The sequence below is a fragment of the Amphiprion ocellaris genome, chromosome 18, assembly GCF_022539595.1.
Source record: "Amphiprion ocellaris isolate individual 3 ecotype Okinawa chromosome 18, ASM2253959v1, whole genome shotgun sequence".
NCBI lineage: Eukaryota > Metazoa > Chordata > Actinopteri > Pomacentridae > Amphiprion > Amphiprion ocellaris.
Genome location: NC_072783.1, coordinates 28,190,652 through 28,203,407, shown reverse-complemented (window position 1 = coordinate 28,203,407; position 12,756 = coordinate 28,190,652). Strand labels below are relative to the sequence as shown.

The 12,756-nt window shown below is 39.8% G+C and overlaps 1 protein-coding gene across 1 annotated transcript in view; it reads right to left on the bottom strand.

Annotated features, from left to right (window-relative positions):
* Positions 1–12,756, bottom strand: part of gfra1b (gdnf family receptor alpha 1b) — a 28,840-nt gene that overhangs the window by 1,819 nt on the left and 14,265 nt on the right. Inside the window, exons 4-9 of the mRNA XM_023276984.3 lie at positions 8,413–8,591; positions 8,046–8,218; positions 6,503–6,612; positions 4,115–4,249; positions 3,076–3,272; positions 251–298 (exon numbers count right to left, since the gene is read on the bottom strand). Coding sequence (XP_023132752.1) covers positions 251–298; positions 3,076–3,272; positions 4,115–4,249; positions 6,503–6,612; positions 8,046–8,218; positions 8,413–8,591 — 842 coding nt within the window. The remainder of the gene's footprint in view (positions 1–250; positions 299–3,075; positions 3,273–4,114; positions 4,250–6,502; positions 6,613–8,045; positions 8,219–8,412; positions 8,592–12,756) is intronic.

Below are 12,756 nucleotides of genomic sequence, written 5' to 3'. Positions count from 1 at the left end.
GTAATTTTGAAATCCAATGACGCTTCCACTGCTTAGAGGTAAAAATTTGGTGACCAACAATAACATCAGATGTGTAGATTAATGAGACTGTAACAATAATTTTTAATACACAAACATAAGCCGTATGAATATAATAGTATAGTATGCTTTGTAAGTATTAAATATCATTATCTGCCTCAAAAATCCACAATAGTTTGGTCTTATAATAACCCACAGACCTGCACAATGCACAGAATAAAACAATGCTTACCACGCATAGAGCAGTATCCACTGTTTGATTTGAGACCAGTTTTTGGGCCTGGAAGGAAAACAACAACAAAAAAGGCGCATTAAAGTTGATTATTATTTTTTGATTGGGTTTGCTTGTCTGAGGGTGGTGCAAAAATGCTAATGTACAGTGCATTTTCCTCTAGTTTCCCTAGTTTAGAGGGCCTAACACGAACCTCTTTGTATAATCGTCCCCCTCGAGCAAGATGCATAAGATTCAAGTGTGTGTTTGTGTAAAAGTTTGTCTGTGCAACATCCCGTTTGTGCCAGCTCAAGGTTATGATACATTAAAACTTTTCTCCGACTGCTCCAAACCTCTTCAGCCACACATAAAAAAAACACCTACACAGCTACACACACAAATGAATGCAAACTCATAGATACAGAGATGGAGTACAGCAAATGATAAAGTGGCTTTGTAGTGGTTTGGGAACAGAATAAACACTCCATGTGTTGGTTCTTAAGTAGAAAGAATTCTATGAACCAGGATTCTGGAGAAGAATGATTAATTGCTCTATCGGAGGTCTTTCCTCCTAGAGGATGTTTTACTGGTGATAAATCATATTATCGCTATTAAAAGCCAATATGATAGATTGTCTCGCTTAAAGTATGTGATATCATCTCATTTAAAAATATGGCCCCATAGTATTTATCAGGGGAGAATAGTAGATATCTGAAGTGTGTTGGTTTAGCCAAAATTTTCCAGAGGAGCTGGTGTGTGGCGTGACCATGAGCACAGTTAAGCTTAACATACAGTTAATGATGTTAAATGTCAGAATCTGCACACTGAAGTGATTTCTTACACCTGCATTTAGTGAAATACCCATTTGCATGGCATTAACTGTGACTGCGATTAAAATTTCCGATAGCATTTTTTTCAAAGTCACACCGTAGACATTTCCTGCTAATTAGGTCTTTGAGATTTGTGCACCCATGCGTATGGCTGGACAGCAGTTGAATTAAATGATGTAGATCTATGTGAAATACCGTGACCACTCTGAAAGACAATGTCGTCACAAGGTCAATTTAACAGACACTTTTGAGCTTTCAGCCACACAGCCTTCTTTGACAAAGAGGTTTTGATGAGTTGTCAAGGGAATTTGAATTTCATTTTGAAGCACATGAAGGACTTCTTGTCCATGTTGGCTTAAAGGTGGAGCCTGTGATTGCAGAGACAGATTGTTGATTTTATCGTGTTAGCGTATTTAGATAGCATGCACCATCACACTTGCTCCCACTGTCCTCTTTTCCTCATCTCCCCTTCACTGCTTTTCCTGTGCATGAGCATGAATGTGCACAGGACACGCTGGAAAACTGCTCTGTGGATCAATCTGAGCTACTTTCTTTGTTTCCTATTTACAGAGCCAGAGCCATGTTCAAACAGCAGGAGATATTCACTGAATTTGACAAAACGTGTATTTGATTAGAGACTCTGACTCTGCCTTTCAATGACTGAGGGATCATTCCTGATTTTGGAAATCTGTCATCACAACAGTCCATTTGTTTTTGACAGCAGGACAGCTGTGCAACTTCATCAGCTGAGGATGTTTGTGTGATATAATCTAAAGCTGAGCTTCAGATACTAAACTGACCTTGTGGTGAGGTTCTGTCAACCGTAGCTTTCAAGGTCTAAAATGAACTTTGGAACTCTAGTTTCTAATACTTGAATTTTTGTTGCAACAGTGTTTAGAGCCACACAGTTGCTAATAGTGATTTTTAAATTTATTTTTATTTTTCCTCATTTAAACATTACCAGCTATAATTTAAATGAAGCTAACTGGGAGTAAACATAAGTATGCATAAGCCTAACAGACATTCCCTTATACTTGATACTTTGTCACTGGCTCAGACACACACAGTCACACTTACACTACCCCTGTGGGCCATTTCTGATGTTACAGTGGCAACCAATTAGCTTTGACATGACAGCTTAGGAAACTCTGACTCCACACTGACATCTCATCTTTCTGCCCAGGAGGGGGGATTCTGCACATGCCACCATAATACCATCCCTGATCCATCAAGGTGACAGAGCCCGACGTCCGACACTCTGACAGGAGCTCTGAATAGATCTCTACCTGATGTTTAGGTCTCAATTTGAGAGATTTCTGAGGCGTCCAAAATGCACAAAAAGGATAAAAAGCATGGACATTTATCAAAACATTTGGAGTCATGCGGAAGGATTTTAAAGTTTGTTCTTTATTTTACCTTAAAAACACTTGGTAGAAGTGAGGGTGTTTTAGTGTGCATGAGAGGCTCAGCCGCTACCTGCAAATAAACTAGCACCATCCTGATAAGTAGTTATTACCAAAATTAAAACTAATTGCCTTGCAATTTTTCAGAGCCATTTTGCTTCAGCAAGGAACTCCAATAAACTTTCTCGGTTAATGAGATCAGTGGAGATATAAACTGGCTGACAGTCATCCCTCTGAGTCAGATAGAGTTTAATTGGGGAGCGCCATTATTTCGAGATTTATAACACTGAGGGGTTTATATTTTATCAAAGCATATATAAGCTATGCATGCAAATAAAATGTGTTGCTGAGCAGTAGTACAATGTTTGTTTCTTTAGGTTTAGTTAATGTTTTCTCAGTGTATTTTGAGGAGTAAGTAAAATGAAAATTACATTCAATTTAATTAAAGAGATAAATGCAATGAGAATTAGCTTTTTTCAGTCCTGGTCTTGGATTAATGTTGTACAAAAAGTATGCAGTTATTTTATGTCCACTGCTCTCTTTACTTACATATTTTTTTAATTTGCAGTACCTATATTCAAAACACAGACACTTTCTGCTTTTAAAACTTCACCTGTAAGGTCCCACAGATGTGATATAATGAGTTGCCATCAAGATCCAGTTTGCTCATGTCTGTCAGTGTGTCCAGAGCGTTGCTGTTTCGCTCTTTACCCCTCCGAGTGATGCTTGTCTCTGCAGTTGACTGAATTGGGGGTTGAGGTTGCCAAACTCCAACATCAGTTCCGTTGCCAAATGCCTGGATGGCGTTACCTAGAAAAAAAAAACATACCGTATTGGTCTTGTGCATTTATAGAACTGCTACTTTTCTAAGCAGTGAAATGGATTGTGGCAGGTAAAGTAAGATAATACTGTTTGGTTACTATGTGGAAAATATGCACCAAATGTCATGACTTTGTAATAAGCATTATCCAGCAGAATGCCTCCCGAGTCCTGATTTTAAAAGTATAGTCTGCACATCTAACAACTTAACAGGCTGTCTTCTGCCTCTGCCTTGGAAATAAGTGCAAGTGGCACGACCCAAAACATTCTGTTAATGTTTCACTAAAAGCTGCTTATAATGGGTACTTTAAATAATTGGGCAGGAAAAGAAATTACTTGGCCTTTCTCAAGAGCCTCTTTAAAAGCAGTCCCTGCATTTAATATTTGTGACTCACAAAACTGTAGAAAAATTAGCTTTATTACTGAAATAAGAACATTTCAACAATGAATTATGTAATTTAATTTTGTCATAATTTATTTGACATTTAATCTAAGATACCTCTCCATTAGCAAAACAGAATGTGGGCAAAAACTCAGTAAAAACTGATTGAGCATGAGTTCTTGTCAAAGCAATTTAATTAAAACTACTGTTATGTTCTGATGAAACTGAAATATGGCTACTCATAATCATATACACATTGAATGGAAATAAACTGTCAAAATGCAGAATGAGAGACCATGTTATGCACATGATAGACCATCATATATACTATTCCTGCTTCAAGTCATTATCTCCCAGTCTGCAATTAAAAATTCAAAGTCTAGACAATAAACTGGTCTGTTTTTACCTTATCCAATGTATTTCTGCAGGATGGTTAAATGCAGCAACTCACGTAGGCATCGGTTGTTGGTGAAAAACTCTGCAAATCTGTCACAGTCTGGCTTGCTGTTTCCACTGCTGCTGCAGTCACACCATGGTGACAGGCTAATACCGAAAGATCGCACATAATTGGGTGTCATCACTGTACCTGCAGCGTGGAAAAAAAAAGAAAGAAAGAGAAGAACACTATTGTTAGTCAAAGTACCTGCAGCCCCATTATCATAGCTGAAACCCTCTAACAAGACATGTTTGATTTATCAGGCATTTTTGAAGCTCTGCACACTGAAAATAAAATGTTCAGGTCAGCTTATGAAGCTGAGCTTATTCCACATCATAGGGAGCCCTTATCCTCTTTAGAAGCTTTAGAAAAATTACATTAAGTAGCAAAATACTTTATTAGAAAGCTGTTTTATTGTCATTCTGTTTTACAAAAGCTTCTTCTAACAGGGCTTTCCTTCCACAAAGGGTAAAATCCACTCAACCTCTGCTTTGACATTGACAACCTGCTGCATCATGAATATAAGCCTCATTGACTTCCACAGTATCCCTCTGATTGTGTGACACGTCCAGTGGTCTTTCCTCCACATTATTCAAACAAATGCTGATGTCAACAAAGGTAGCAAACCACAGCTGTGGGGAGAGTAATGTGCAAAGTATTTTCAGGGCTGCTATCACTTAACACCCATTGCGAGTCAACAGTTATGACCAAACCGGGGAAAAAGTCAAATGAAACCCCTCTTGGCTATTTTGCCAGCTTCCTGTAACTGAATAAAATGGTTACCTTTGTGTGGGGAGCTTGAGGTTGAGTAGGCTGACGGTTATTAGCTCTGCGAGTACATGCAGATTTCAGTGTGTGGAGACAGAAATGAGTGCTTAAACTAGGGGGGCCCCTATTACAGGGTGTAAACTGTGTGACGCATGATATGAATGGTGCAGATTAAAATGTCTGCGTGTTGAGTTTGCAATTGGTCACTGTTGCCCTGTGCTCAAATCTCATTACAAAAACTCAGTGGGACATCATTTTTCCTTTCTACATAATGAAACCCGCTGGTGTAAGAAAGAGTGAAACAAATGCTATTTCCACATTGTGTTACGGTGTATGAACTGGGATGACATGTACACTCCACTGATATGCAGTTCATTGATTGTGTCCTTCAGCTGCCTGGATCCTGAGATGATTTACAATCTTAACCCTCTGAACCCCAAGCAGCCTCAGGACGTTTTCTGTTCCTGTCACGTTTTTACTCACTGTTGGTTCTTTTTGTAACTGCAATATCATAAAGTCATGCACTTCTATGGAAACAACACAACCATGGCTAGACAAACATTTATTGTATGCCATAAATCATAAAATAAAGCTTAATATTTGATTTATAGTATTCATTTGACAACATTAACATGAGCAACATTTTTCCAAGTAGTCCTGTGACTCTGCACGCTATAGATACCTATATTTAATTTGATTCCATGCTTGTCTAATATAAACACAGCCTGCAGTCTGGATGATTTTTTAATTTTTGCTGGGTATCCGCTGGTCACAGCTGAATCCATTATGGCTACTTGGTTGTGCCAAGGAGAGCCGAATTAGTTCTTTTTTTTTATTCAATCTGGTTAGTGCAAATGCTTTTTAGCCAATTTTTAAATGAGAGAAATGATTTTGGTGAAATATCACAAATTTAGATATAGATTCGGTTATGTTTTCTGATAGAATGACAGACCAGGGATGAGCAGTTCAATGACTTGCAGAAAGTCAAAAGTCGAAAATCTGACAGTTCATTTCTTTTTTGCAGTTTCTGGCCCTGATGTAATTTTTGCCATCTGAAAGATGAGTCAGGGTGTGATTGTGGTTTTATATTATTATGTTAGTTTAGATTTTCAGAGGAGTGACTAATCTCCACTTATACTTTTATGATTTAAACATTACTTATTTTAGACACTACTTAAGAAAAACCTATCCATCAATAATCATGTGCCTTAACAAAGCCTTGGCAGCTACATTGTGGTAAAATATCAAGGTAATTGTAGCTTTAAGGAGACTCTCTGCAGCTGTTTTAGAAAAAAATAATCTCCTCTCCTCACTTTTAATGAGTTTCTGTTTACTTTTATTTCTGGAAAAACAAAATCTGATTAAAGCTGTATACATCACTTCTAATTGAGCTGACAAAAACCTCACGTTGCTAATAAAGAGGCAAATAAACAAAAATAAATCAAGAATGGTCAACAATGCAAACAAGTTTGACAGCTGAATTGACTGAATTGATTTGAAAAACTGTAATGAATTTGATTCTGTTGGTTTGTTGTGCTCCTATTTGGATATTTTCTTATTTAGCAGCAGCACAGAAACAAAGCAATTCACAACAAATACCATTAGTAGCTCAGCTTTAGGTCTAGAGTAACTTACCAATAAGACCTGAGTAAGACAGCAGACAGTCAGCATAGTTCTCCCTCAGACAGCCAGATATGGAGTGAGCTTCTGGCTGACAGTTGCTGATGAAGTCTGCCAGCCTTGACCTATTTACAAGAGAGATACAAGTTCCAGCTTTATACTAGGCTTGGTGCTTTGTCATATTTTTCAAGCCTGGTTCATTAATTTGCTGCCAGTTTACACACTGTTATAGAGACAATCTGCATTCACTTTAAAGGTTTTGCAAGAGAATGTGGCGTATTTTTGGCCAACGTGTGTGCAGCCTGTTGCTCCTGCTTGTTTTCTCTCTCTTTTTAAATTTTTTATACTGCTTCTAACTTTCTCTTTGTCACACTTGCTTCACTAGTTGCTTGTAACTTTTTATGCCATTTCTGGACATGCCAGTTTGGACTCGTCACCATGCTGTTGCCACTTTAATTAATCAGAGTTGGTGTTGCCCAGCAACTCCTCGCCTGCATTATTTGCACCAGGGATGTGCTGATCATGTTGAAGTCAACTGGGATGACGACCAGAAAAACAACAACAACGGACATCCCTGCAGAAGTTAGATGTAGGCATGCAGAAGATGCAGAGTAGGATCGAAGCGGCAAGGTAAAAGAGCAGGATCTAGACAACAGAGAGCAGGTTTGGAGAGATCACTAGCAGGATAAGCTAACTGCCTTAATGAGGAACCCAGGGGATTTCCATGAGTGTGAGGTTATGGGTTTCAGAGACACATCGACAGCTTTCAGACAGTTTGGACAAACAAGAATAAATCTGAGAGTGGTAAGAAAAGAAGCAGATGGCTTGCTGCTTTTGTTGTGCCGACCTGCTCACACTACCGTGAAAGAACGTTTCTGCAACCCACATATTGAACTGTCCGGACCACATATCCATCCCTACTGCATCCCTCCCTCCGCTAACCTGGCAAACCACGTGCCACATAATCCACTCTGTTACAGTGAGACTCCAGACGGTGTCCCAGTGCTTTCTTGCATTGCACTATGTTGTATTTCTTGCATTCCTGTTGTCATTTTTCAGCTTCCATATACTTGACCAACAGTAACAAATCACTTTCCTCACAGGGGGAATTTCTTCAATGAATGAAAATTTACCTGCTTTTAAAGGACAGATTACAACCTATATAGTGTCCTATAACTTACATTATAATGTACACTATACCTTGCAATTATTGTTAGTAATTTCTCTTTGATTAAAGATTTGAATTGAACAGTCTGCTTTGGTTCTATCAGTTAACATCATGGATGTTCAGTTTTCAGTTTGTACTTTGCTCTAAAACAGTGGCTAAGGTCTCCTAAAATAGACAAACAGACCATTTTTCCTAGAAGTTATGTAGGATTGTTTTTTCAATGCATAAACATGAGAGGGGTGAGAATATTGTTAATATGCAGTTTTTCTACCTATAGAAACATAGAAATGATATTGGTTGAAAAGTTATATTCTCTTTAGCAGAAAAACATCACATTGTATTTATGAAAAAAGACTGAACTGAAAAAACTGAAGGTTTGCGCGTTCTTACCTGCATATGTAGTTGGTCTTGCATGTGTTCTGAAGAGACAGACAGTTAGTTTTGTCCTTATCCTCGTAGGAGCAGACGGGAACAATAGTTTGTCGTCTGCGCTCTGCACATGCCGTCTGATCCCCCGCTGGACAGGAGCAAAACAGCATCCCGTAGCTGTATTTAGTTGGAACCTGAATTTTGAACAGAAAAAATATTAGATGAGACTTACACAGAGAGGCTGGGTTCAGTGTGAGTTTAATGTAAACTCATGCTTACAATACTATATTTTTCTTTCATGACATTTGACATGTAGTATGCATTTTGGTTTCAGTGTCGAATATGAATTCAAACAAAAAAATCTATCAAAATGAACACGCGTAATTACCTTGTCAAAGAACTGTCTGAGAGCCTTGTGGCATTTGCGCTTGTTGCAGACCTCAGAAGCAGACACCCTGCTGGTACAGGGGTTGATGTAAGCTGAGCGATATTTCTTACATGTGTCATTCAGGTTACAGGCCTTGGCAGCATTCAGACAGTTGTTCTCCTTTGTGGAGGCAGGCTCGGCTGAGGAGGATAATCAGACACATAATTACATGTTTCTAATGGAACAATTCCTGCTTTCTTGCACAGGTTACATTGTTGTTCAGTCATGATAAGTAACTGCATCAAAATAACTGTTGTGTTATTTACAGGAGAAAATACAATCGAGTGAAAAAGTGCGAGTGGAAATATTTTGGTGTCAGTTACGTAAAAAAGACGAAAAACAGTGTTACCAGTAAATATCGTGTTAAACTGCAAGTCACAAAACTTATTTCCACTATTGTTTTAACTCTGTAATACAGTCCCTTACCTTTGGATGAACAATGCCCATAAAAAATATTCACATTACTTTGTAGAAATCTTTTTTCTTTTTTTGGTAAATTCTGTTCAGTACACCAAATTATATTGACTATGATTCAATGTTAAAAAGCCATTCAAGGAAATAACCTCTAAGGAGGGTGAATATTTTTTATTGGCATTGTATTCCTGGCTATTTTTCATCATTTTGAATGTATTTTAACTGCTTGATTCTAAACACTTTTGTGAGATCTCCATCCAAAGAAGTCCCAAGTATCACCAAGGTGCGGTGGAAAATACCATTTAATGTAGTTCAGGAAAATAAAAGCTATTGTATCACTATTGTTTGTGCCACTATCATCCAAATGATTGGAACTGAGACTTTTTCTTATCATCACTAGCGCAAAAAAATGAAACGATTTCCAAAAATTGTCCCCTAGATATCGTTTACATGTTTAAAAACAATTTTTAGCACATTTATGCCAAAATTGCCTCATTTACCATGTAACTGTCTAAAACATATGAGACCTTTGAGCCCTATTCAAAACAATCATGCCTGCGTTTGCAAACACAACAGTCTGGATACAGATGTCTTTTACTGGTGATTTGTAATTAATTATTTCACACATTTATCACTCCAGTTGCTACATTTGTTGCACGTTTGAGCTCTAAATTCTCTGATAAACCAGTGGACCATGATGCCCTTTATGATCAGACGTCATACTACAGAATATGTGCAACAAAATGGTAGACTCACGCTGCACAGTCACATCAAGGTCACCTCTCGTCATCCTAAACTGCACACAAAGCTTAATACCCTAATTTTCTATTATGTGTTTGTGTGACTGCTGCTGTTTGTCTTGTCTTGTCTCACATAACGTTGAGGGTAATTTTGCTGTCCTCAGCCTGACAGAAAACACATAATTGTACACCTTGAAAATAGTGAAACACAATCAGTGAGAGTCCCTTGACTTGAGCTATGAAAACAAAGTCATCTTTGCTTCCATCCCAGAATGCCTTTCCCTCGCAGCGAAAGCACTCTATGGCCAACATAATGCCTCTCACTTCTCATTTTCCTCATTTGTTGTATTTAAAGTCCTTCCTGCTCCACTGACTCCTGCACAGTAACACAAACTGTATCCTCAGCCTCGACATGGAAGAATGAATTCTGTAATTTTGCCTTTTGATGTGGAATCGAAGCTCACTGCACTCTTTCATGCACTGCAGAATGAGCCATGATTAAATCTGAATACATTCTTGAACTTTGGGTTAATCACATATTACAAAACCCATTACTTACATCTGACAAGTGCCTAGAGATGTGGGTTGTGATCCTTTAGTGGCTGTTTGCAGCTCGTAGCCCATAGGTGTGACAGATTTACCCCAATTACTAATACCCCGATGGGAAGTGGTTACCTAAGTTGTATTAAAAACGGAATTTTGAAAGGTATTGCCTTGAGGTGAGTTCAAATGCTGCTGTATGTGTATGGATATAGCTGTAGGTACAAATGCTGCTGTATGTTTTGGCTTTAAGTAAGATCATATTCTTGTTATACTTTCTCATTTTTCAAGAGTAATCCTTCACTATCGCAAATATCACATTCAAGTTAAGGAGGGCATGATAATGTTATGATACAGGAAGGTTCAGCAATTACTTGATTAACTCCCCAAAGAGGAGATGATGAGCATTATGTCCTGAAACAGTGCCACATTAATCAGAAATATAATTCTTTTTTTTTTTTTTTTTGTCTGCATTTGTTCTCATTGTTTAACTCCACAAAAGAGGTGTCAACATTGTATGAGATTGATGCATATTTTAGTCTTGCAGCCAAATATGTTAATATTTAGTGCATGTGTGTGACCATCACCGGCCCTCCCTGAAAGCTAAGCAGATATTTTTTATTAGAATTCCCTATGATGAGCCAGGGAGGGCAGTGCTACACCTCAGTGATGTGTGGGGGAAACAAAGACTGGACAGGATGAACAGGATGAAAAGGGATAGAAAATAACAGGTGGTGCTATTGCAATTAAAGATTGTAAGGTGGTGTGTTATTCCCAACTACTAACTGCCCGTCAATAAAACAGAAAGAAAGAAAAAAAATTAACTAAAATAAGAAAACCAACACAAAAGAAAAAGAGATTCAATAAATAAATAAATGAACAGTAGTAATGAGCACCATAATTGTGGATGTCTTGCCAGTATAGAATAGGATGGAATAGAATAGGCCAGAAGAGGATACTAGTGCAAGAGAGAATGAGTTTAGGGTAGAGACTCTGGAGAGATTCTCAGCACATTCTGGTGGGTCCCATCATTCGTTGAAATGAGACTCGGCAGTAGCTGGCGAGACCTGATCAAACATGCAAGTGTGAAGGACCCCGAAGTCCAGAACAGCAATCACAGCAAGGCAGGGCCAAGCCAACATTATGTCCTGAAACAGTGCCACATTAATCAGAAATATAATTCTAATCTTTTGACTCTGATTTTTGGACCCAGATCTGTGAAAACACATTTAAAATGACTAAAAACACCAACTTACAATTGATCCAATTTAAGGTGCTTCACAGAATGCATATAACGCAATATAAACTGTATAAAATGGGCTTCTCGCGCTCAGACACATGTACGCAATGCACCCAAAACATGACGGACACTTACTTTCACGCTCTGTGGCTTTGTACACCCGTCTATCAATTCTGGGTAACGATCACACAGAAACTCTCCAATATTTTGGACTGCGGGATTCCGCATTCCCCAAACGTTTGCCTAATTGGTGATCTAATGCAAACAGCCCTTCCAGATATTCATATCCAACCCACACTTGCACCTATCGCCATTGCCAAAAAAACTATTTTAGTTAACTGGAAAGATAAGAAAGCCCTCAACATCATCCATTGGCTGAACCTCCTCACAGAACACATTTCACTAGAGAGAATATCTGCTATCAGAAAAAAACAATTGGACTCCTTCAAAGGAAAATGGTCTCCATTAATGAAATCAATAAATATTAATCTATAGCCTCCACTTGTATGTGGGCGTATGCCATTTCCCTCATAAAATTGTAATTATTATTCTGAGATTAGTTTCTGCTGGCTGGGGGCTTCTGTCCGGGCCCGGTGCTGTCCTGGGGTGTGGTGGGGTGGGTGGGGTCTCGGTGGTGCTGCGGGGTGGGCACCCTGCATCCTGGACGTGCCAGCTCCAGGGTGGGCGTGGGGGCTCATGGCCCTCGCTTCCTGGTGGTGCGGCCTGGTCCTCCCTCCGGGGCAGGGTGCTGCATGCGGCTGGCCCATGGTGGGGCTACGGTGTCTGCCGGGGCGCTGGTCCAGCGCTGCGACTTCTGGGGGTTTTGGTGCTGGCTGGGCCGGTCGGGTTCGGGTGGGCCCATCTCGGCCTCTTGCCTCTGGGCTCTGGGGGCCCTCTGCATCAGTACCAGTGGTCTTACTACCCGTCTCCCCCGCTGCTCTGTCCTCATGGGCCGGATCCACACCAGACTGCCTCTTACTGTGCACTTCACATACTTCGCACGTCACTGTATATAGTTACTCTTAGGCACATATAGGGACATGACAGTTAGGGCCCTGAGAGCAGGTGGGGGCAGGAATGATGGGCTCTGTGGTGGGGCGGATGGCAGGGCTCTACGGCCTTGTCTCTTCCCCATCACCCTCTTGCTTGCCTCCCCTGCTCTCTAATTTGTTTTTAATGCACCACACACACTCACACCTTGGGGGTAGGTCTGGGACGGCTCGGGGAACTTGGGCCAGGGTAGGCTGCAGAGTAGCCATCCTCTGTGGTCCTCTGGCCTGCCCCCTGGACGCCTCGCCCAGCCTCCCCACTTTTAATGCACCACATGACACTCAGGGTTACAATATCACGGTGCAGGGATAATGTCTCCAG